The sequence below is a fragment of the Kogia breviceps genome, chromosome 3 (assembly GCF_026419965.1).
Source record: "Kogia breviceps isolate mKogBre1 chromosome 3, mKogBre1 haplotype 1, whole genome shotgun sequence".
Lineage (NCBI taxonomy): Eukaryota > Metazoa > Chordata > Mammalia > Artiodactyla > Physeteridae > Kogia > Kogia breviceps.
In genome coordinates, this window is record NC_081312.1 from 87,256,669 (window position 1) to 87,281,206 (window position 24,538).

Here is a 24,538-nt window from a genome sequence, read left to right on the forward strand (position 1 = left end):
AGTTCGCAAAAGAATTTTAGCAAAAATTCTTGGAATACATAACATAGAACCACAGTGGCTGAAAAAAATTCAGGTAAGAGGTCTGTGTATTGAAAAGAAGACATCACAGGTCAAAAAATGATAAACGAGTAAAAGACACATAACAATTAGAAAAAATATCTGCAACAATATAACAAAAGAATAGTTTCTCGGGCTTCCCTGGTGGTGCAGTGGTTGAGAGTCCACCTGCCAATGCAGGGGACACAGGTTTGTGCCCCGGTCCGGGAAGATCCCACGTGCCGCGGAGCGGCTGGGCCCGTGAGCCATGGCCACTGAGCCTGCGCGTCCGGAGCCCGTGCTCCGCAACGGGAGAGGCCACAGCAGCGAGAGGCCCGCGTACCGCAAAAAAAAAAAAAAAAAAAAAAAAAAAGTCTTCATAATATACAAGGAACTCGTAAGAAGCTGCTCAAGATATGAATGGACAAACAAAAGAAAAGACAACTCACAAAAAAAAGAAATACAAGTATCTTTAAACATGTAAGAAATCAGAGAAACCATTTGTTGCCAATCAAATTAGAAAAGAAAAACTGTAAATACTGTACTACTATTCAGTGCTGCCCAAACCTGAGGTGAGATTAGCATTATCACATACTGTTTATGAGTATAAACTAATAGAACCTTTCTGCAGAACAACTGGGAAATATGTATCAAGAGCTCTAAAAAATGTTCATACCTAGTAATTTCAACTGTAAAAAACAATTTGAAATATGAAAAGATCCTTATACAAACTTACTTTCGAAGTTCACTGTGACTAACAAACAACCTACTGTAAGCCCAACAGTAGGTAAATGATTAACTAATTTCATAACCATAAAATGGAATTTATGCAGCCATTAAAAATGTTCAAAACAACCAAATGCAACATGTAAACCATAAATCTGGATTGGATACTGTATAAAATATATATATATATAATAAAGCCATCTTTGAGACAACTTGGAAAATCTGAATATGCATTTATTACTAGGTTTTACAGAATCGATATTTTCTTAGGTGTGATAAGGGTATTATGATAATATAGGATAATATTTTTCTTAGGGGATGAATGCTAAAGTATTTGAAGGGAACTATGATTTCTGCAACTCTGTTTCAAAACAGTATATTTTACACACACACACACACAGAAAAAATGCATAGTATCTTCTGAAAAAATGTATAGTATCTTTTCATCTCTACTGTGGGTTTAAACTTTTAAGATAAAAAACTTGGGGCAAATGTTATTTAGAGTTTTAATTGCCAGGGGAAATTAATTGCTCATGTTGTTAAGCAAAAAGGTCAAGAAACACATGAACTTTTACTTCCCATGTGTCAACTATGTATATCAAGTGCACAACAACAACAAAAACCAACAGGGAAAATAAGCCAAAATGTTTACAGCAATTAGCCTCTGGGTGGCAGAATTATAGATGACATTTTTGCCTCCTTGTAACTTTCTACCCATTTAACATTTCATATAAAGACCACTAAGCATAAGTTTAATAAGCATAAAAGAGAAGAAAACATAAATTTGCAGAGTTGGCGACCATGATCCAAGGAAGAGAAAAAGGACTGAATAAAGACTTTCACAAAAATAAAACAGAATGTTACCTACACAACTGGGAGGACCAGATGCCTGACCTCAGGAAACATAGGGAAAGAGTCAAGAGCATGTATGACAAAAAGTAGAATAGCAATGAAAGACAGCACAAACCACATACTCAGTCTCTTTTGGTGGTTTTCTTCAAGTTCCTAATGCTCGTAGGCACAGTGAATCCTTGGACCTCTTCTTCACCTACACTCACCCCCTTAGTGATCTTATCCAGACTCATGGCTTTGAACATCATCCATATGCTTATGACTCTGCAATTTTAAATCTCCAGCATAGACCTCCTCCAGACATTCACATTGTCTACTGCCTCCAACTGGCAATTGAAAAGGCAGCTCAACTTTAACAGGTCTATAACTGACCTTCCCCTACAGTCTTCTCATCTCAATTAACAGCAACTCCATTCTTCTAGTTCCCAAACAAAAAACATGGAATCACTGTTACCTCCTTCATCTCTCGCATACTTCACATTCAATCTATCTTTGAATCATATTTTCAAAAACCCAGAATTTCACCACTCCTCATCCACTTCTACTCTGGTCTAGCCACTGTCACATTTTGCCTAAATTATTTCAGTAGTCTCCTAGTAGGCCTTCCTGACTCTGCCCTTGCTCTCCCTTCAGATTACTCCTTTTAAAATTTAATCTGAAGAGCTTTTTTTTTTATTTTTATTTTTCCCAGCTTTATCGAGGTATAATGGACAAATAAAAATTGTATACTCTTCAGTCTATTCTTGATCCAGCAGCCAGAGTGATCCTGTTTAAATCTAAGTCAGATCATGTCATTCCTCTGCTCAAAACCGTTAAATACTTTCCTAAGAGTAACAGCCAAATTCCTCACAATGATCTGTAAGGCTTTATATATTCTGGTTCCCTCTTTACTTTCCTGACCTCTTCTCCCACTCCTCTCAAGCACTCCATGCCAGCCACACTAACCTCCTTGTCATTTCTCAATTATTCCAGGCACATGTTTCTCTCAGGGCCTTTGCATTTGCTGTTCTCTATGCATGGATTACATTTATCCCAAATAATAGCAGAGATCACTTACTTAAGATTTTTTAGTCAAATGTCACATCACTAAATCATCCCCCAAGTCACCCTACCTAAACTTGCAATTCCTTTGATGTTTCCCATCTCCTTCTCTGCTTTATTTTTCTCTTCAGCCCTATCAGAGTCTAAGATACTATATATTTTTACTTATCTATCATGTATTGCTATATCCCATACCAGAACGTAAGCTCCATTAAGGTCTAGGGTTTCTTATCTCTTCTGATCACTTTGTATCTCCAAAACTCAACAGTGCTTGGCATATAGGAAATACTCTATAAATATTTAATTAGAATGATTAGGTGAATCAGAAGAGGCTTGAAATTAATCCAATTATAGACAAAAAATAGTACTGTTATTAAACTTTTCTCCACTATCCAAAACTGATGGAAAAAGAAAACAAAGGTTTAAATATATTATTTAGAAAAACAGAAGTAGCCAATAAAAGAAATAAAACAATTACCATCAAAAATTAGGAAAATTTTGCTGTGAGTTAAAACCTCGTCTTTCATTATGGAACTCAAGTGTCTTAATCTGATAAAACAAGAAATGGTAATACAACAGTGTTACTTAGTTTTACAATGGTATTAAGAGCTAGGAAGATAACCTCCCAAAGAAATAAAAGCACAAACACTTAAAAAGCGTTACCTCTGTGAAAGGGGACCAATGGTGGGAATGGACTCTTTGCTTTTCATAATAAGTTCTTTTTAAAATGAATTATGTATTTATATTACTCTTAAAAATATTTAACAGATCTCATCAAAATTAAAAACATGCTCTATAAGGGCTTCCCTGGTGGCGCAGTGGTTGAGAGTCTGCCTGCCGATGCAGGGGACCCGGGTTCGTGCCCAGGTCCGGGAAGATCCCACATGCCGTGAAGCGGCTAGGCCCGTGAGCCATGGCCACTGAGCCTGCGTGTCCGGAGCCTGTGCTCCACAACAGGAGAGGCCACAACAGTGAGAGGCCCGCGTACCACACACACAAAAAAAATGCTCTATGGAAAAAACCTCTTAAGAGGATGAAAAGACAAGCTACAGAGTAGGAGAAAATATTTGCAAACCACATATGCTACAAAGGACTAATACATAGACTATATAAAGAAGTCTCAAAGCACAATTTTAAAAATCCAGTTAGAAAATAGGCAAAAGACATGAACAGACATTTCCTTGAAGAGGACGTACAGATGGCAGAGAAGCACATGAAAAGACGTTCAACATCATTAGCCATTAGGGAAATGCAAATTAAAACCTCAATGAGATATCATCACACACTTATCAGAATGGCTAAAATAAAAAATAGTGACAACACCAAATGCTGGTGAGAATGGAGAGAACTTGGATGTCTCATACACTGCTAGTGGGACTGTAAAACGATACAGCCACTTTAGAAAACAGTTCAGCAGTTTCTTAAAAAAACTGAACAGGCAAATGACCCAGCAATTGCCCACCTGGCCATTTATCCTAGAGATATGAAGACTTACAAAAACCTGTATGCAAATGTTCATAGCAGCTTTATTTACATTAGCCAAAAACTAGAATCAACCCAGATTTCCTTCAATAGGCAAATGGTTAAACAAACTGTGGTACATCCATACCATGGAACACTACTCAGCAATAAGAAGGAACAAACCACTGATACATGCAACAACTCAGATGGATCTCCTAGGACTTATGCTAATTGAAAAAAGCCAATCCCCAAAGATTATATTCTGTATGATCCTATTTATATAACATTTTAAATGATAAAACTTTACCAACGGAGGATGGTCTTTTTTTTTTTTGGTCCCACTGAACGGCTTCCTGGATCTTAGTTCCCCACCCAGGGATCGAACCCACACCCTCAGCAGTGAAAACACTGAGTCCTACCCACTGGACCACCAGGGAATTCCCCAGAGGATGGCCTTAATTACTGGTTGCCAGAGGTTCATGTGCAGGAGAGGGAGGTGGGTGTGGTTATAAAAGGGCAACACTGGAGCTCCTGTTCGCATTTTGACCTCAGTGGTGGATAAACCTACACAGGTGATTAAGCTGTATAAAAATTAATACAGGGAAATGTGAGTAAGTTCACTGGATTTTATCAATGTTGATATTCTGGTTGTGAAAGTATACTATAGTTTTGCAAAGTGGTACCATTGGGGGAAAATGGGAAAAGTACACAAAGAATCTCTCTGTATTATTTTTTACAAATGCATGTGAATCTACAAACATCTCAATTTTCTTAAATGTTTAACGGGGAAATAAAAATATCCTCAGCATCATATTTTAGGACACTTCATGTTTAGGACCACAGGCTTACATCACAATAGGACATTAGATAAGAGAGGAAGATCTTTTGGAATTTTATGATATATAAAAGTTCACAAACATCCTTTCTCAAAATATCTGCATTAATGAATAAAGACAACATAAAGAGATCAGTATACATGTGTTTTGAAGAGCTTTCATTCTTTTGCAATCAACCCCACATTCTCTGCAGTTTTCATGGCCTTTACACATGCTGCTCCCTGTGTCTGGAAAACTCCTCCTCCCACATGCCACACTTCTCCCCAGCCCTTCAACTATGCCTAACAAATTTGTATTTATAGTTTAGATCATCCTTCTCAAAGAGGTTTTCCCTTATCCCCCATGTTAGGTTATATATTCTATTTTTTCCCTCTTTTTTTTTTTTTTTTTTGGTGGTATGCAGGCCTCTCACTGCTGTGGCCTCTCCCGTTGCGGAGCACAGGCTCCGGACGCACAGGCTCAGCGGCCATGGCTCACGGGCCCAGCCACTCTGCGGCATGTGGGATCTTCCCAGACCAGGTCACGAACCCATGTCCCCTGCATCGGCAGGCGGACTCTCAACCACTGTGCCACCAGGGAAGCCCTATTTTTTCCCTCTTTACAATGATCACAGTTCTCACTGAATAGCTATTTATGTAATTATGTAACATCTGCTTCCCCTATTAAATTTTAAGCTCCATGATGGCAAACATGCTTTAAAACACCTACCACAATGCCTGCATGTTTACTGAATGTAAGCATTCAAGTTTTTTTTTTTTAAGCAAAGAGCAATGCCTTGATGCAAAAAGGGAAAAGAAGTAGCATGAGACTTCTCAAACAGTTCCATTCATTTATAACAAGGGGTACACATGCATTCTGTCCCCACTGGTTCAAACTCAGATGCCAAGCCACAAAAACACAGATAAGCCTGGCACATGTTCCTAAAGAGGTATCACAAAAACTTAAATGCCTACAAAAAGCAAAGAAAGGTAACATAAATGATAACATAAATGAGTTAAGTGGCTGGGTTTAAGAACAAAAGCACAAGCCCTAGGATAAATGAAAAAAGAATACCTGGCCTCAGTGTCCAAAGACAACAGTGAGTTACAGGCACTATGACAGACCATAGCACTCATGCCCTATCTAAGCAGAGGCTGGCTCCTCACAGCTCCAGCCAGCTGCTGCCAATAATACAACAGTTGCATTACTTCCAGCCTAGTAATCCCAGAAGCTAGAAATCTAAGTTCTGTGTGAAATTTCCCTATTTTTAAATTCTATCAACTAATTCAAATATATTTTACAACTATGTGTCGGCCAACTCATACCCACCTGCAGGCCAAAATAAGTCCACCAATTTGGGGATTGTTCTAAAGCATCCAACTGATGATTTGAGAGAAAAAATTTAAGTGCAAACACAGAGTATTAAATAGAACACAAACATACATACACAAAAAAGCACTTATTTTTGAGATAAAACCCTAGTCTTTCACCTCAAACTAACATCCTCCTCTCTGACTACCTCCCTTTTCTATTCCACCACCCCAAGACTCCTACGTTCTCCTTTGATCTTAGGAGAATTTGGGTGTTGAATAGTAAAAAAGAAAGAGAAACACTTGAGTCAGAAGGACTCAAAGCCCAGCTCTGTCACTTACTAGCAATGCATTCGAGAGCAAGGTTTTTAACTTCTTTGCCTATCACTTCCCCGCCTAAGTGAGGGAAGTAATATAATGTGTTCATCGTACAACTGCTTTAAGGATGAAATTAAATGGCAGTATATATCAAACATCCCATCTAGTGCCTAACATAGAGGATAAACTCAATAAGTGGACAATGTAAAGATATACAGGAGACAAAGTAAAAACTGAATACCGTTTAGGGTGTGAATTAAACATTCTGGGTCTAAAACTGGCGAGGTTCTTTGGTTGGTGGGTAGAAACCCTGCTTAACTGTTTTGATAATATACCTAAATATTTTTTGATTATTTTTTCTAGTAATAAGTCATATCCAAGCTAAGAATAAGGAATGCTTGTTTCACATGCACAAGGCAGATCACAATCTGAATAATGTAGGTTCAAAAATAATGTTACCACCTTCACAAAAGAGATTCCAGCTATCAGTACCAACAGAATGCTAGTTAATACAATTCTCAAATCCCACTCCCTAATTCACAAAAATAAGATTAATGCTTTTATCCTTGGAATGAGACAACAGATACAGATAAAAAAACTGATCCACTAATACATTTAAATAAATTCCCTCAAACACTAGTATACCTGCTTGTCCTATTTGGCTGAGGTAACTGTTCAATGACCTGACTGATGGAACCACATGTGTCCAAATGAGAAGAATCCATAGACTCTGAAAAAAATAAGTGGATATTAGCAGAAAAGGCATTTACCACCAAACTGTAATACAAATTCAAGAATGCAGACAATATCAATCTAATCAGCTACATTAGAAAACCAACCTTTTAAGTACCTACTGTGCACCAGATACTGTGCCAGACTTCCTTACATAAATTCACCACAACCACATAATGTTTATATCCACCCAGCTCCAACAAGAGCACCCTTGCAAAAGGGACCTCACCTGCAGCTTTGTTTTCTTTCAGATGTTCATTGAAGCTGCTATTACTGTCTCCTTGTTCTTCTCCAGCTGTTGGTTCACTATTGGACACAACATCCTAGAAAATATACATATATAATAAACATCCCAGAAAATATACATAATGTATACATACATAATATATGTACATAATATGAAATATACATTTCATAATATACTATATATGAAGTAATCCAAAATGATACATATTTTTGTGAAAATGATTTTATTTTCCAGCCAACTTTATCCAAAAGATAGTGATCTCCTAAGTACTTACTTGCAGCTTGGTCTAGATTAGGGGAAAAAAAAAAATCTACTCAATCATTTCCAAGCAACCTATCACTCACCAACACAGGGTTCTCTTTGTGCGTCTGTAGATTAGGAAGGTGTCGAGATAGCATACTGAAGCGAGAACCAGAATCATCATCTAGAACCTGGCTTTCAGGCTGAGAATCTTCAATGATCAGGCAAGGAGTGTCTTGCTGAGAGAAATCTGACTCCAAGTGACTTCCAGTGGGGTCCATCTGCTCCCCTGGAATGGAATAACAAAAGATCAGTTCTGTGTAACCTACTAGCCTTCCTCATTCAGTCTGAGCTTAAATAATGGGCGGAAGTACAAGATCTGGAAAAGGGGGCCAGTGTAGGACTCTTCCAATTAGAACATTATAATCGCTGCAATCACTTTCCTATCATACCTTCCAAGGCCCGATTTCCTCGTTATTTACAATCAGCCTGCCTATCCTTCTCTCCCGCTTCCATCACCTTCCCGTAGACACCCTTTCCCCTCCTTCCTAACCTCTTCTCTCCCCGCCCCTTTTTCCATCCCCCACAACTCACCCTACGTCCTTCTGACGCCTCTAACACCCCCCCAAAAGGCTTCTTTGTAATCTCTGCTCGTCTTAACCCCCATGGGCCTTCACGCTTCCTCACGACCACCCAGCCTTCCTAACTAGGGCTACCCCACCCCCTCCTCAGGGCCCTCCAACCCTTTCCCTGTCACCGCCGCCATGCTTGCCACCCCGCCCCCTCCGGTCTGCCATCCCCTTCAGACCCGAAACCCAAGCCTTCAGAGCCTACTATTCCCCCACTTTTCTCCAAAGAGTACCAGGCATCCCGGCGGGAGGTCCCTCGCGCTCCAGCTAGAGATCTCGGCACGCTCCCGAGGTCCCTCCAGCTCGATCCCCAGGTCGACGCGGTAGCCACCGCCGCCACGGGCCGCGAACTCCCCCTTTCCCGTCGCGTCACGCGGTATCGGCTCGCCCATTCGCTGCTGCTGCCCGCCACTCAAGAAAGCCTGTGGATGATTGGTGGCTGGGCGGAGTGCCCCGCCCCACGCAAGAAAAAGGAACACGGCGGCGTGTTTCCATGGCAGCCTGGACTTTGCAGGCCGTCCCTGTAATACAGTCGGAGAATGACAGTATCCTTGAACCGAAGGGACCTTGAGAGGGCGTGAAATATATTCCCCTGCCTCCAGGACGGTTGTTTGTACCACTAGTCAGACATAAGAGAAAAGACCAATCTTCTATCGTTCATGCACCATAAGGCCCCTTCTCTCACCCTCTTCTGTGGAAAAGGAGAGGGTTTCCCGGCTTTCTAATAAAAGGGCAAAGAAGATCCAGGATGGCTAGAATTTCAGAGTGTGAAACTGAAGAGAGAGGACTCTTTGGGGTTTACCGGGTCAATCAGGATCCCTTTTGTAGGCCTCTACCCGAATTCAAGGGCTTCACATTACGTCTCTGCCAGTTCTTTAAAAAAAAAAAAATTTTTTTTTTCCATTTACATTGTCTGAGGGCCCCGGTAAACCATATTTTTCCCCATTGCCCTTTCCAGTCTGAAACGTCGTAGTTCAAGCTTCACATTTGCTTATCGTTGACCTATCTTTTGTGGAATTGCAGCCTACAGAGACCATAGACCCAGACATGTTTTGCACGTCCGGTTGAGACAATTGAGCACAGTAACAGACTCGGTGGTGAAGAGAACAGCTGCCGCCCCTTTAACTAGATGACCTCAAAGGTCCCTCGAATCCTTGAGAGTCTATTATCCTAATTATGGTGCCGAGGTCTTATAGAGGGTGTGGCAGCTGTGACTTGTATTAATGAAGGAGGCCCCATGAGGAATATGGTTTTGGTTTTGGTTTTTTTTGCAGGGGGTGTTGATTTTTGTTTTTAAGTGGTGGTGGGATCTGGGATGGAATTCTAACCAGAGCAGCTGTCAATAGGGAAAGCACCTAGCACACTGCCAGGCATATACATAGTAGGCATTCAATAGCAAGTAGTTTTCTCTCTCTACGCCAGCCTCAGTATGACTTAAGCACAGCCCAACCATAATTCTCCAATTCTGTAAATACCCAATTCAATACCTGATATAGGCTAAGCTGAAGTGGAGCTCCCTACCAACGAATGTTCTCCCTATCAAAGCATGTCATCTCAGTATATGTTACTTATGGGAACAAAAGGACAGACTCTTTGAAATGAAACTTTCCTGAAAAATCTTGAATCTATTGTTGCTATAATTAGAATATAATTAGGGTCACCAGAATGTTTTATGAGTGGAGCAATAAATGGAATGGAGCACACAGAGACGCATCCCACTGCTTTATCTTGAAATCATTTATAATTGACTCCTCTCTTCCCCCCCCCCCACCAATGCTGCAGAAGACCAGTGACCAAATAAATTTAATCCTAAAAAAACCAGGTAAGGTCAATATTGACTACACTAGGTAGACAGAGTGAATTCATCTGCTCGATGTGAGAGGACACCAACAATCAGGTCCTGATGTGACAAATCTTGACCTTGATTACCATAAAAATTCCCCAAAGTCACTATATTTTTGCCCTTCTCTGTCCTGCTACTGCATTTCCCATCACCAAGCAAGACATAAATAAGCAGGCTTTCTTGCTCATTTGACAAACGACTGTATGTTTGTCAAAACTTATAAAACTATATACTAAAAAGGGTAAATTAAACCTCGATAAGCATGACTAAAAATAAATAAACAAATGAGCCTGAGCTATTCCCATTACTAAATAGAACAAGAGCTTTTAAAAAAACAAAACAAAACTGTAAAGAAAAACTGTGAATTCCTTGTTAAGCAGGATGATAATGAAATTAATCATTAAATTACCCCAAAAGATCAGAAAACGCGGCAGGATGGTCTAATCAGTCACAGCCTGATTAGAATTAGGTGAGCCAAAGTCCTTTATTGACTCTTAGACTGCAAAGGACCTTCAGCATATCTGCCTATCTACAGGTGCATCTTTACCTAGGCCACTTCCGAGAAATCTAATCTACCTCTAAAGCCCTCCAGACAAGAAAATTCCGTCAGAAAATTCCATCAGACACTATGTTAACTCACTTTGAAGTTTAACAGACCTCATTGCCAGAAAATTTTCTTCTAATTATCTAACCTAAATTCTTTTCCTTTTTTTTTTTTTTTAAGAAGATGTTGGGGGTAGGAGTTTATTAATTAATTTATTTATTTTTGCTGTGTTGGGTCTTCGTTTCTGTGCGAGGGCTTTCTCTAGTTGTGGCAAGTGGGGGCCACTCTTCATCGCAGTGCGTGGGCCTCTCACTATCGCAGCCGCTCTTGTTGCGGAGCACAGGCTCCAGACACGCAGGCTCAGTAGTTGTGGCTTACGGGCCTAGTTGCTCCGCGGCATGTGGGATCCTCCCAGACCAGGGCTCGAACCCGTGTCCCCTGCATTAGCAGGCAGATTCTCAACCACTATGCCACCAGGGAAGCCCCTAATTTTTTTTTTAATATCTTATTCGTTATCTCATTTTTTAAATTTGTATTACATTAGGATCCTCGTTTTTAAATATTCATTTATTTATTTAGACTGCTCCCGGGCTTAGTTTTGGCACCTGAGCTTCTTAGTTGCAGCATGCATTCGGGATCTAGTTCTCCCACCAGGGATCGAACCCGGGCCCCCTGCATTGGAAGCAGAGTCTTAGCCACTGGACCACCAAGGAAGTCGCACTCATATTGTCTTTAATTGGCAAGTTTAAAACATGGACAAATTCTCCTAAGGCTGGGATCATCTCATCTGTTCTAATAATTCTACCAATCAAACAATGAACATAAATGCTACATACTTAGTTTGATAGTCTTTTTCTGAGGTCTCCTCACAGACTTCTCTAAGCAAAAGAACCCCAGATGGTTTAACCCTACCTCACAGACACTATTCACCAACCTTTACATTTGCTTCATGGTTTTCCTCTGGAAACTCATAGTTTTGAAGCTTAGTGGCAGAGAACTTTACTGAGGATAAGTACTAAATTTAATGATAAACTATCACATATCCCTTTTAAGCTGCAATATTAAAGTATTACAAACTGACTTATATCTAACATAGAATTATTCTGACCCCTAGGCTGCCTTCTGTTGCACTTGGACCTAAACAATCATGCCCAGTCATATACCAATGATATAATTCATTATTAACATGTATTACATTTATACTATGTGGCAGGTAGTGTGCTCTGGGGTTTTTTGTTGGTTTATTTCTTTATTTATTTATTTTTGGCTGCGTTGGGTCTTCGTTGTTGCACGTGGGCTTTCTCTAGTTGCGGCAAGCAGGGGTTATTCTTCGCTGTGGTGCATGGGCTTGTCATTGAGGTGGCTTCTCTTGTTGCGGAGCACGGGCTCTAGGCGCGCTGCCTTCAGTAGTTGTAGCTCGCAGGCTCTAGAGTGCAGGCTCAGTAGTTGTGGCTCTTGGGCTTCACTGCTCCGTGGCATGTGGGATCTGCCTGGACCAGGGCTCAAACCCTGCATTGGCAGGTGGATTCTTAACCACTGCGCCACCAGGGAAGTCCCTATTGTGCTCTGTTTTACATTTATTTTCTCACCTAAAAGCCTCATATCTCTTTGAGGGTTACAGATGAGGACACTAAGGCTTAGAGAGATGATATAATTTGCACAATGTCTCAGAATCTGTGAGAACCCTGTCTGTCTAACTGCAGGGGTTTTATATATCCATGACTGAGGAGAACAGTGACAAAGAAATGACAAAACAGTTGATACAAAACTTTGTTTTAGAATGTATTTTTATTTGAATACTAAATATGGGTGTCCCTAGTGTTCTAGGAATTCATAATAATTAAAATAATATAAAGAAAATAGGAGAAAAATGAAAAGTTGTCAATTCCACATGAAGAAGTTAAGTCAACAAAGAGGTGATGACATGATTAAAATGTGAAAACAAATTGCCTAAGGTAGTCAATAACTGCCTATGATAGTATATTAGCTTCTTAACACCAGGCTGATATGCTTACTAGGTACCTGCAACCCCTGCAGTGGAAGCAATCCTAACTGTTCTATACCTTACCTCTACAGAACGTCCTCCTGTTAATTTTAAGTAAACTTTTTATTTTGAAAAAAATTTCAGAGCAACAGAAAAGTTACAAAAATAGTATAATAAAAAAACAGTATAATGATCTCTCATAAACCCTTTCACCTAGATTCACATGTTGTTAACATTTTGCCACATGGCTCTTATTCTTTTGTTTTTTTTTTTTTTTTTTTTTGCAGTACGCGGGCCTCTCTCACTGTTGTGGCCTCTCCCGTTGCGGAGCACGGGGTCCGGTCGCGCAGGCTCAGTGGCCATGGCTCACGGGCCCAGCCTCTCCGCGGCATGTGGGATCTTCCCCGACCGGGGCACGAACCTGTGTCCCCTGCATCGGCAGGCGGACTCTCAACCACTGCGCCACCAGGGAAGCCCTTATTCTTTTTTTTATTGTGGTAAAATATACATAACATGAAATTTACCGCTTTAACCATTTTTAAATGTACAGTTTAGCAGCATTAAGTGCACTGACATGCAACCATCACCACCATCCATCTCCAGAACTGTTTTATCCTCCCAAACTAAAACTCTGTACCCATTCAACATTTATTTCCCCATTCCCCTCTCCCTCCAGCCCTTGGCAACTACCATTCTACTTTCTGTCTCCATGAATTTGACTACTCTGGGTACCTCACACAAATGGACTCATACAATATTTGTCCTTTTGTGTCTGGCTTATTTCACTTAGCATAATATCCCCAAGGTATATCCATGTTGTAATTTTAATAGCATGTGTTAGAATTTCCTACCTTTTTAAGCCTGAATAATATTCCATTGTAGGTATATATCACATTTTGTTTATCATCCTTGTTCAGTTTAACCCACTTTTCAAACATTTCCAGAGCCCCAACTTTGCCACACCAAAATATAGATGAGGCCCTGGAGGCACATTAGCAGAATCCCACCAAGGCAGCACACTGTCACCCCTTCCAGGTTGCTTAATTTTCCAGCCAACCAGTTAGCTGTAGGCCCTCTTATCAACCTGAGTCTCTCAAACACACATCACCAAGCACAATTGTGACTGCAGTATTAGCTGCAGTTTTCTCCCTTCCACCTTTCCAAATGTTTAATCCAAAGAGCTCAACTCCACCAGAAGCTGCTTACCTGGAAAGAGAGAGGTAGAAACAGAAGGTTGTGGTATGAGGGGGGAACAAAATAGAATCCTTGTCTATCTGAATACTGATGGGGGCCTGCCATTTTACCTTCTCTGGCTCATTCCCTCTCCTTATAGAAGCATTCAAATCTCCACATCCTAGTAGCATCTCCCCTCCACTCCACTTCTTTATCAAGCTCCAGGCCTTTCTTTGGTCGTTGCCCTCCAAATTCTGCTTTCTCCATACCAGTAACTCCATAATCCTTTGCAATCTAGCTTTAACCTCCATAAATCTAGTGCCTAGAACAAAGCAGTTACTCTAAAAATGTTTGTTAATAACTGATTCTGAAAATTTCTTGTCAAGTCATCTTATTAGCTTTGACCTCTATCATGTTTGATAGTGTTGCTGGTTCCCTCCTCTTTAAAATTCTCATCCTGTAAACAAGCTAAATGCCCATGAACAGATGAATGGATGAAAATAAGATGTGAGATATATATATATATATATATATATATATATATATGAATACTACTCAACCATTTAAAAAAAGATGAAATGTTGCCGTTTGTGACAACATGGATGGACTTTGAGGGTATTAAGTAAGATGGAGAGAGACATATACCATATGATTTCACCCATGTGTGTGTGGAACAAACAAACAAAAAATAAATGAACAAGACAAACAAAAACAAACACACAGATAAAGAGAACAGAGTAGGGGTTACCAAAGAGGAAGGGGTTGGGTAAAGACAAAGTGGCTAAGGGGGTCAACTGTATGGTGATGGATGGAAACTAAACTTTTGGTGGTGAGCACCCCGTAGTGTATACAGAAGTAGAAATATAATGTTGTACACATGAAACTTACGTTGTAAACCAATGTTACCTCAATAAAAAATAAATTAAAAAACAATAAATTTTAAAAATAAAATAAAATTCTCATCCTATGACTCCAGAGTTCCTGGCTCTTGTCCTCCCTCTCAGTTTTTCTTTCCAGTCCCTAATTTCCTGGAGGCCAGCACTACAGAATAAGAATCAAGAGTGTTACCAACATGCTACAACATGGATGAACCTTGAAAACGTGCTAAGTGAAATAAGCCAGATACAAAAGGACACATATTGTATGATTCCATTTATATTCCATTTATTTACCTGGAATAGACAAATCTACAGAGACAGAAAGTAGAACAGTGGTTTCCAAAGGCTGGAGGAAGGGAGGAATATGGAGTTATTGTTTAATAAGCACAGAGTTTCAGTTTGGAAAGATGTAAAAGTTTCAGAGTGGGATGGTGGTGATGGCTGCACAACAGTGTGAATGTACTTAATGCCACTGAACTGTACACGTTAAAATGTTTAAAATGGTAAAGTTTATGTTATGTGTATTTTACTATAATAAAAAAGTTTTTCAATGAGACAAAACTAAATTTTAATAAAGATGCATACCTAAATCATTAAAAAATAATAAAGAAATTATATGATGCAACAAAAGTCAGGCCTAGGGACTTCCCTGGTGGTCCAGTGGGTAAGACTCTGCACACCCAATGCAGGGGGACCAGGTTCGATCCCTGGTCAGGGAACTAGATCCCACACGCGTGCCGCAACTAAGAGTTCACGTGCCGCAACTAAGATCCGGCACAGCCAACATAAATAAATAAATATATATATTTTTTTAAGTCAGGCCTAGTGGTTAATTTTAGAGGGTATAAAGAGGTTGTAATTCTTTAGGAGCCAAGTGGGGTGCTTGGAAATTCTATTTTCTTACTAGAGGCATTACACATGTGTACTACAGTTAAGTCTCCTACATATGAACCTTCAAGCTGCAAGCTTTCAAAGATGCGAATGTGCCTCTGGTTCCAGCAAGGAACCAGAAACTATGCCAACAACGTCATGCATAAGTGAAATTGCAGCTTTTGCCCTCCGTCTCCTATTGCTGACAATTCTTCAGCTCTGCCATCTTCTACCTCCTCTCCCTCCACTACTCAGTAACTCTTCTTGCCTCTTCACTTGATCCAGTCCCTGTTTGGCAGCTGGTGTACTGTACTTTTCAAGGTACTATACTGTAAGATTAAAAATGTTTTCTTTATATTTTGTTTGTTTGTTTTTTATGTATTATTTGTGTGAAAAGTATTATAAGCCTATTACAGGACTTCCCTGGTGGCACAGTGGTTAGGAATCCGCCTGCCAATTCAAGGGACACTGGTTCGAGCCCTGGACCGGGAAGATCCCACATGCTGTGGAGCAACTAAGCCCGTGTGCCACAACTACTGAAGCCCATGAGCCTGGAGCGCATACTCTGCATCAGGAGAGGCCACCACAATGAGAAGCCTGCGCACAGCAGCACAAAGGGGCCCTGCTCCCCGGAACTAGAGAAAGCACGCGCGCAGAAACGAAGACCTAACTCAGCCAAAAATAAACAAATAAATTTATTTTTTTTAAACCCCTATTACAGTACAGTACTATATAGCCAATTGTGTTAAGCTGGGTACCTAGGATAACTTTGTTGGACTTACGAACAAATTGGACTTAACGAACGCACTCTCGGAATGGAACTCGTTCATCTGTAGGGGACTTACTGTATTTATAATTCATACATTTGTACATTTATATTTCATTCACTTTTTAATGTGTTACAATAAAGATGATTTAAAATAAATAAATATCATTGATACTAAAACTAGTACTGTGCTGGAAAAGGGGGTATTTACATTGTCTCAAACTATCTCCCTAAAGTGTACTGAATTATTACAAACAGAAAGTAGTAAATTTGCAGTGAAAAAGTCTGGTAACTTAATGAAGTGATCCCAGTTAACATCACTAGTAATGGGACAAAACGTCATCACGTGTTACTTGATATGATACACTGAGAAGGAAACAACATCACTTTAATTGTATTCCTGCCAAAAATTCATAATCTGATCTGATCATGAGGAAACATCAGATAAGCCCAAATTGGTGGAAGCTCCGCAAATAAGTAGCCCATATTCTTCAAAGAGAGATATACAAATAACTATAATATAAGATACAATAAAAGTGCTGTAGGAGTGCAAAGAAGAAATCAAAAGAAAGAATTTTAATCATGTGGTTATAATGAATATTATTGAGCATTTACTGTGTTCTAAGCTCTGTCTAGTCTCACTCCTTTCTGATCTCATCCGGTCTCATTGCTGTAATTACCATTTATATACCAATGACTCCGAACTTTATATCTCTAGCCCTGACCTCGCTCCCAAATCCTGAACTTATATACCTAACAGCCTATTCAATATCTCCATTTGGACGTCCAACTGACATCTTAAACTCTACATGTTTAAAACTGAACTCATTCTATCAAATCTGCTCCACTTGCAGCCTTCTCCATCTCAGTTGATGGCAACTTCATCCCTCCTGCTGTTTATAACAAAAAGCTTGGAGACATTCTTTTTTAATAGAAAGGAAAAAATAACCCATGTACTTATCATCCAACTTCAACAATTATCAACAAATGCCCAATCTTTTTAAAAAACTTATTTTATTGAAGCATAGTTGATTTACAATGTGGTGTTAATTTCTACTGTACAGCAAAGTGATTCAGCTATACATATACATACATTCTTTTTCATATTCTTTTTCATTATGATTTAATCACAGAACATTAAATATAGTTCCCTCTGCTATACAGTAGGACCTTGTTGTTTATCCATTCTACATACAATAGTTTGCACCTATTAATCCTAAACTCCCAATCTATCCCTCCCCTTCCCCTCTTCCCTTTAGCAACCACAAGTCTGTTCTCTATGTCTGTGAGTCTGTTTCTGTTTCGTAAATAAGTTAATTTGTGTCATAGTTTAGATTCCACATATAAGTGATATAATATGATATTTGTCTTTCTCTATCTGACTTACTTCACTTAATATAATAACCTCTAGGTCCATCTATGTTGCTGCAAATGGCATTATTTCATTCTTTTTCATGGCTGAGTAGTATTTCATTGTGTGTGTGTGTATACCACAATTTCTTTATCCATTCATCTGCCGATGGACAGTTAGGTTGCTTCCATGTCTTGGCTATTGTAAATACTGCAGCAGTGAACATTGAGGTGCATGCATCTTTTCAAATTACAGTTTTGTCTGGATATATGCCCAAAAGTGGGATTGCAGGACCATATGGCAACTCTATTTTTAGTTTTTTGAGGAACCTCCATACTGTTTTTCATAGTGGCTACACCACTTTACGTTCCCACCAACAGTGTAAGAGGGTTCCCTTTTCTCCACACCCTCTCCAGCAATAAATGCCCAATCTCGTTTCAACTATATCCCCACCCACTTCCCCCCAACTGATTATTTCTAAGAAAATCCCAGACATCATATCATTTCATCCATAAATACTTGTCTGTGTGTTAAATATAGAGAATCTTTTAAACATAATATCATTAACACACTCAAGGAAAATTAACAGTAATTTTTTAATGTTATCAAATATATAGTGTTCAAGTTTCTGCAATTGTCTCATAATTTTTTTTTTTTTTACAATTCCAAACAAAGTTTACACATTGCATTTGGATGATACTTACCTTAGGCTTCTTTTAATCTGTAAGTCTTCCTCTTTTTTATTTCCTAAATTTATTTATTTGTTGATTAAATAACATCATTTGCTCTGTAAAATTTCCAACTTTGTGGATTTTTCTGATTGCATCCCTGTTGTGTCATTTAAAGTATTTTCCGGACTTCCCTGGTGGCGCAGTGGTTAAGAATCCGCCTGCCAATGCAGGGGACATGGGTTCAATCCCTGGGCTGCGAGGATCCCACATGCTGCGGAGCGACTGAGCCTGCGCGCCACAGCTGCTGAAGCCCGCGTGCCCTAGAGCCCATGTTCCGCAACAGGAGAAGCCACCGCAAGGAGACTCCCCGCGCACCACAACAAGGAGTAGCCCCTGCTCACCACAACTGGAGAAAGCCCACGTGCAGCAAGGAAGACCCAATGCAGCCAAAAATAAAAATATAAATAAATAAATAAATAATTTTATTTTTTATAAATGAACAGATAGGTATACTTGTTCAGATTTATGTTCCTTTTCTTGGCAAGAATAACTGGTATCATAAACTTCCTATTGCATCTCATCAGGAGGCATATAACATCTGGTTTAATGTATTTTTGTTCTGTTACAATTGATTAATAGGTTCAAATATTACCATCTTTTTACTTGACGGCTCAGCAGTCACTGGTAATCGTAATCTAGCTGCATTATTTCATGAGGGGCTGTAAAAGAGTGATATTCTAATTTTGGAACACTATCTTTATTCATTAGCTGGAATTCTTCTATAAATAAGAACTTTCCCTTCATCAAATATTTGATTACCTAAGGAATGGCAGGATAAATGTTTGATTCTTTCCTTTGATTTACTAGTTTTCAAAATAATGAGTTGAGGTTCTCATGTTATAGAGAGTAGTTCTCTAAATAATGAAATTCTCCAGCATACTGGATGACTGATGAGACTTTTGTTTTTAGTATCACTATGAACTATGGGTTTTAACACATTTGGTGTGCTTCAACCCACTGCAATTATTCTTCAGTTTGAAATGCATATTGTCCCTTGGGGCTTCCCTGGTGGTGCAGTGGCTAAGAATCCACCTGCCAATGCAGGGGACACGCATTCGATCCCTTATCCAGGAAGATTTCCACATGCCGTGGAGCAACTAAGCCTGCGAGTCACAACTACTGAAGCTGGTGTGCTCTAGGGCCTGCGGGCCACAACTACTGAGCCCGCGTGCTGCAACTACTGTAGCCCATGCACCTAGAGCCTGTGCTCCATGCTCTGTGCTCCACAACAAGAGAAGCCACCGTAATGAGAAGCCCACGCACTGCAATGAAGAGTAGCCCCTGCATGCTGCAGCTAGAGAAAGCCTATGCACAGCAACGCAGACCCAATGCAGCTAAAAATTTTTAAATAAGTAAAATAAAAAATAAAGAGAACCCAAGTCCATTTTAAAAAAAGAAAAAAACATATTGTCCCATCTTTGGGCTGTGGAAGTCCTTTCAAATTAGCCCCAGATTTCTCTTGACATGATTGCAGTAGTCTTGGATAGCTTCCTTGCTTTCTGATATAACAAGATGTTCCAGGTTCATCTTGTTTATTTCCTGCCTCAGATCTACAATCAGATGTTTCTCTAAGAAGTCTTGGTTCATTTAGTAGTAAATGGCATTTAAAGACCACAATTTGGATGGTTGGATGCTTGTTACTACTGAGTTGGTCATTGTTTGCCTTTTTCTAACTAAATGTACGATTTCAGGGATTTTATCCAACTTTCTTGATTCTATATTTGTATTTCTTTCTAGTATAATCAACATCTTGGTTCCTGATAACATTAAAACTATTTATTTATTTTCTTTATTCTATTACATATATAAAACCATTTCTGAAAAAACTCAATATCATTAATAAGATGGCTAATGAAAACAGTTTAACATTTTTTGCAGTTCATTTCTTAGTTTTATTTATTTTTTTTGCTGTGTTGGGTCTTCATTTCTGTGCGAGGGCTTTCTCTAGTTGTGGCAAGTGGGGGCCACTCTTCATCGCGGTGCGCAGGCCTCTCGTTGCGGAGCACAAGCTCCGGACGCGCAGGCTCAGTAGTTGTGGCGCACGGGCTTAGTTGCTCCGCGGCATGTGGGATCCTCCCAGACCGGGGCTCGAACCCGCGTCCCCTGCATTGGCAGGCAGACTCTCAACCCCTGCGCCAGCAGGGAAGCCCCACAGTTCATTTCTTTCCTTTGTGTATATCCCATAATGTACGATTGGTCTTCCCTGGTGGCGCAGGGGTTGAGAGTCTGCCTGCCGATGCAGGGGACGCGGGTTCGTGCCCCAGTCTGGAAAGATCCCACATGCCGCAGAGCGGCTGGGCCCGTGAGCCATGGCCGCTGAGCCTGCGCGCCCAGAGCCTGCGCTCCTCAACGGATGAGGCCACAACAGTGAGAGGTCCGCGTACCGCAAAAAAAAAAAGTACGATTAAGACGTATGCTACAACATGGATGAATCTTGAGGACATTATGCAAAGTGAAATGACAGCTACAAAAAGACAAATACTGAGTGATTCCACTTATATAAGGTATTTAGAGTAGTCAGAATCATAGAGAAGTTGAATGGTGGTTACCAGGAACTAGTGGGTAGTGGGGGAATTGGGAGTTGTTGTTTAATGAGTATAGAGTTTCAGTTTTATAAGATAAAAAGAAGTATGGTGTCTATGGCCATACCACCCTGAGTGTGCCTGATCTCATCTGATCTCAGAAGCTAAGCAGGGTTGGGCCTGGTTAGCACTTGGATGGGAGACAACCTGGGAATGCTGAGTACTGCAGGCTTAAAAAAAGGGGGGGGAGGGTATGGAGACAGATGGTGGTTACGGTTCCACAACATTATGAACATATTTAATATCACTAAACTGTACACTTAAAAATGGTTGAAATGGTAAATTTTATGTGTATTTTATTTTTATTATTTATTTATTTATTTATTTATTTATTTGGTTGTGCCAAGTCTTAGTTGCGGCAGGTGAGCTCCTTTAGTTGCAGCTTGCGGGCTCCTTAGTTGCAGCTTGAGGGCTCCTTAGTTGTGGCATGCAAACTCTTAGTTGTGGCATGCATGTGGGATCTACTACCCTGGCCAGGGATCAAAACCAGGCCCCCTGTATTGGGAGCACGGAGTCTTAACGATTGTGCCGCCAGGGAAGTCACATATGTGTATTTTATCACAATAAAATTTTTTGAAAAAAATATACAGTTAAACTATTATATTTTAAAGTCATTTGAAAGAATTCTACCAATACACAGGTTAATTTATTTCACTTTGATTTTTAGTGACTGCTTTCTTCATTTTGATTTTTTAATTGAGGTAAAATTTAAATACAGTGAAATGCACAGCTCTTAGTTGTATAATTTGATGAGTTTTGATAAATATAAACATCTATTAAACTTATATACCAGCCAAGATATAAAACATTTTCCTCACTCCAGAGAGTTTTTCATGGCAACTAAATTCTTATTTCTATCACTATATATTAGTTTTGCTGCTCAACAATTTTATATAAATGGAATCATGCAGTATGTAGTCTTTTTTTTTTTTTTTTTTTGCGTTACGTGGGCCTCTCACTGCTGTGGCCTCTCCTGTTGCAGAGCACAGGCTCCGGACGCGCAGGCTCAGCGGCCATGGCTCACGGGCCCAGCCACTCCACGGCATGTGGGATCCCCGGATCCCCCGCCCCCCCCCCGCAAACCGGGGCACGAACCCATGTCCCCTGCATCGGTAGGCGGACTCTCAACCACTGCGCCACCAGGGAAGCCCTTGTATGTAGTCTTTTGTATCCATCTTCTTTGCACAATACAACATTTTTGAGATTCATCCATGTTGCATGTATCAGCTCAGTATTCTTCTATATACATGTTCCACAATTTATCAATTCACCTATTGATGGATATTTGGGTTGTTTTGGACCATTATAAATAAAGCTCCTATGAATATTCATAAATAAGTCTTTTTGTGAACATACATTTTCATTTCTCTTGGGAGTGGAACTGCTGGTTCATAGGACAAGTATTTGTTTAACTTTATAGGAAACTGACAAACGGTTTTCCGAAATGGTTGTATAATTTTATACTCCCACTAACAACATATGAGAGTTTCAGGTGCTGCACATCCTCACTAACATTTGGTATTGTTAATGTGAAGTTGTAGTTCATCATGTTTTTCAGTAAACTTTATACATCATTTATGTACAATAAAATGTGCCTGTTTTAAGTATAGAGTTTGATGAACTCAACAAATGTATATATATGTGTAACCACTACCGTAATCAAGTACAGCACAAATTCCCTTGTACCCCTTTGCAATCAATTCCCATCCCCTCCCCAGCCCCAGTAACCACTTATTTGCTTTCTATCACTGTAGATAAGTTTTGCCCATTCTATATAGAATTTCACATGAACTTACTCATGCAGTATGCACTTGTGGTGACCATGAATATGCATCACTGAAATCTTCTTTCAGAGAGTATATTTGGTTGATGACCACACCTGCTCCCACTCTGGACCTACTCCCACATTTGCACCAAAGCCACACTTCCATAGGCTAATCCCAGCCAATGCCAGAGAACAACAGGGCTACAAAGGCAGGCCCAATCCTGTGATAAAAAGGATTCTTCCAACAGGTTCTTTGACTTGAAGACTCTTCATCAGCCTGGCCAAACCTTTTTGGGACCTATGCTGTAGGATAAGACTCTTCCTTTCCAATCCTCATTCCTTTCCTCTCTCTTTTCCACAGATGTCAGACCTGTATTGTGGTCTGAAGCTCTCTCTGCCTTCCCTTGATCTCTCTCTGTGGTGGTTTAAAATATATCCACAAATTCAGTGACACTCCCTTCAAAAGGTAGAGCTAATTTCCTTCCTCTTGAGAGTGGACTAGACTCAGTGACTTGCTTCTAATAAATAAAACAAGGCAGAAGTGATGATGCCTAACTTCCAACGCTATGTCATAAAGAGGCATTATAGCTCCCTCTTTATTTTCTTGGTTCACTTGCTCTGGGAGAAGCCAGCTGTCATGAGGATACTCAAGCAGACCTATGGAGAATCCTACAAGGTGAGGAGTTGAGGTTTCCTGCCAACAGCCATGTGAATGAGCCATCTTGGAAGCAGATCATACAGCCTCAGTCAAGCCTTCAGATTACCGTAACCCCAACTGACATCATGACTGTAACCTCACGGGAAATCCTAAGTCAAAACCACCCACCTAATTTGCTCCTGGGTTTCAGATCCTTAGAAACTATGTGAGATAATAAATGTTTGTTATTTTAGGCTGCTAAATGTTGGAGTAATTTGTTTCAAAGCAATAGATAACCAATATACTCCCCCAATAAATCTCTTGCACATCTAATCACATCTCAGTATCTACTTCTCAGGAGACAAAAAAATATTCTTTTGTGTTTTGTTTCTTTTGTTTCAGCATAATGTTTTTTATTTTTCATCTATGTTGTGTATATTTGTAGTTTCTTTTTATAGCTGAGTAGTATTCTATTGCATGAAAGTAACACAATTTGTTTATCCATTTTCCTACTGATGGATGGGTTGTTTCCAGGTTTGGGCTATTATGAATAAAGTTGCTATGAACAACTATCGCAAATCTCTTTGCGGACATACGTGTGTTGATTTTTCTTGGGTAAGTGCTTAGGAATGGAATTTCTAGGTCATAGTGTAGATGTTTAGTTTTATAAGAAACTTCCAAATACTTTTATAAAGTCATTATAACATTTTACATTACTATTAGCAGTATATAAGAGTCTTAGTTGTTCCACATCCTCGCTCACATTTGGTGTTATTGGTTTTTTAATTTTTGCCATTTTGTGGATAAGTGATGTTACACTGTGGTTTTATTTATTATTATTATTTTGTTGTTGTTGTTGTGCCACGCGACTTGTGGGATCTCAGTTCCCTGATCAGGGACTGAACCCTGGCCATGGAAGTGAAAGCCCGAAATCCTAACTACTAGGCCACCAGAGGACTCCCCACTGTGATTTTAATTTGCATTTCCTTAGGACTAATGATGTTAAA

General features: G+C 39.8%; 1 protein-coding gene and 1 pseudogene across 14 annotated transcripts in view; one reads left to right on the forward strand and one right to left on the reverse strand.

The window, feature by feature from the left end:
• TP53BP1 (tumor protein p53 binding protein 1) overlaps positions 1-24,538 on the reverse strand; it is an 89,142-nt gene that overhangs the window by 57,465 nt on the left and 7,139 nt on the right. For 4 of the 14 annotated variants that reach the window (XM_067029109.1, XM_067029107.1, XM_067029111.1 and 1 more), the window contains exons 1-4: positions 8,641-8,806; positions 7,883-8,067; positions 7,521-7,614; positions 7,205-7,289 (exon numbers count right to left, since the gene is read on the reverse strand). In XM_067029109.1, coding sequence (XP_066885210.1) covers positions 7,205-7,289; positions 7,521-7,614; positions 7,883-8,067; positions 8,641-8,647 — 371 coding nt within the window. In that variant the 5' untranslated portion in view covers positions 8,648-8,806. Of the gene's footprint in view, positions 1-7,204; positions 7,290-7,520; positions 7,615-7,882; positions 8,068-8,640; positions 8,807-24,538 lie in introns of those variants that run through there. The other 10 variants (XM_067029105.1, XM_067029108.1, XM_067029104.1 and 7 more) reach the window with 5 other exon arrangements.
• LOC131753868 (5S ribosomal RNA) lies at positions 21,183-21,301 on the forward strand (annotated as a pseudogene).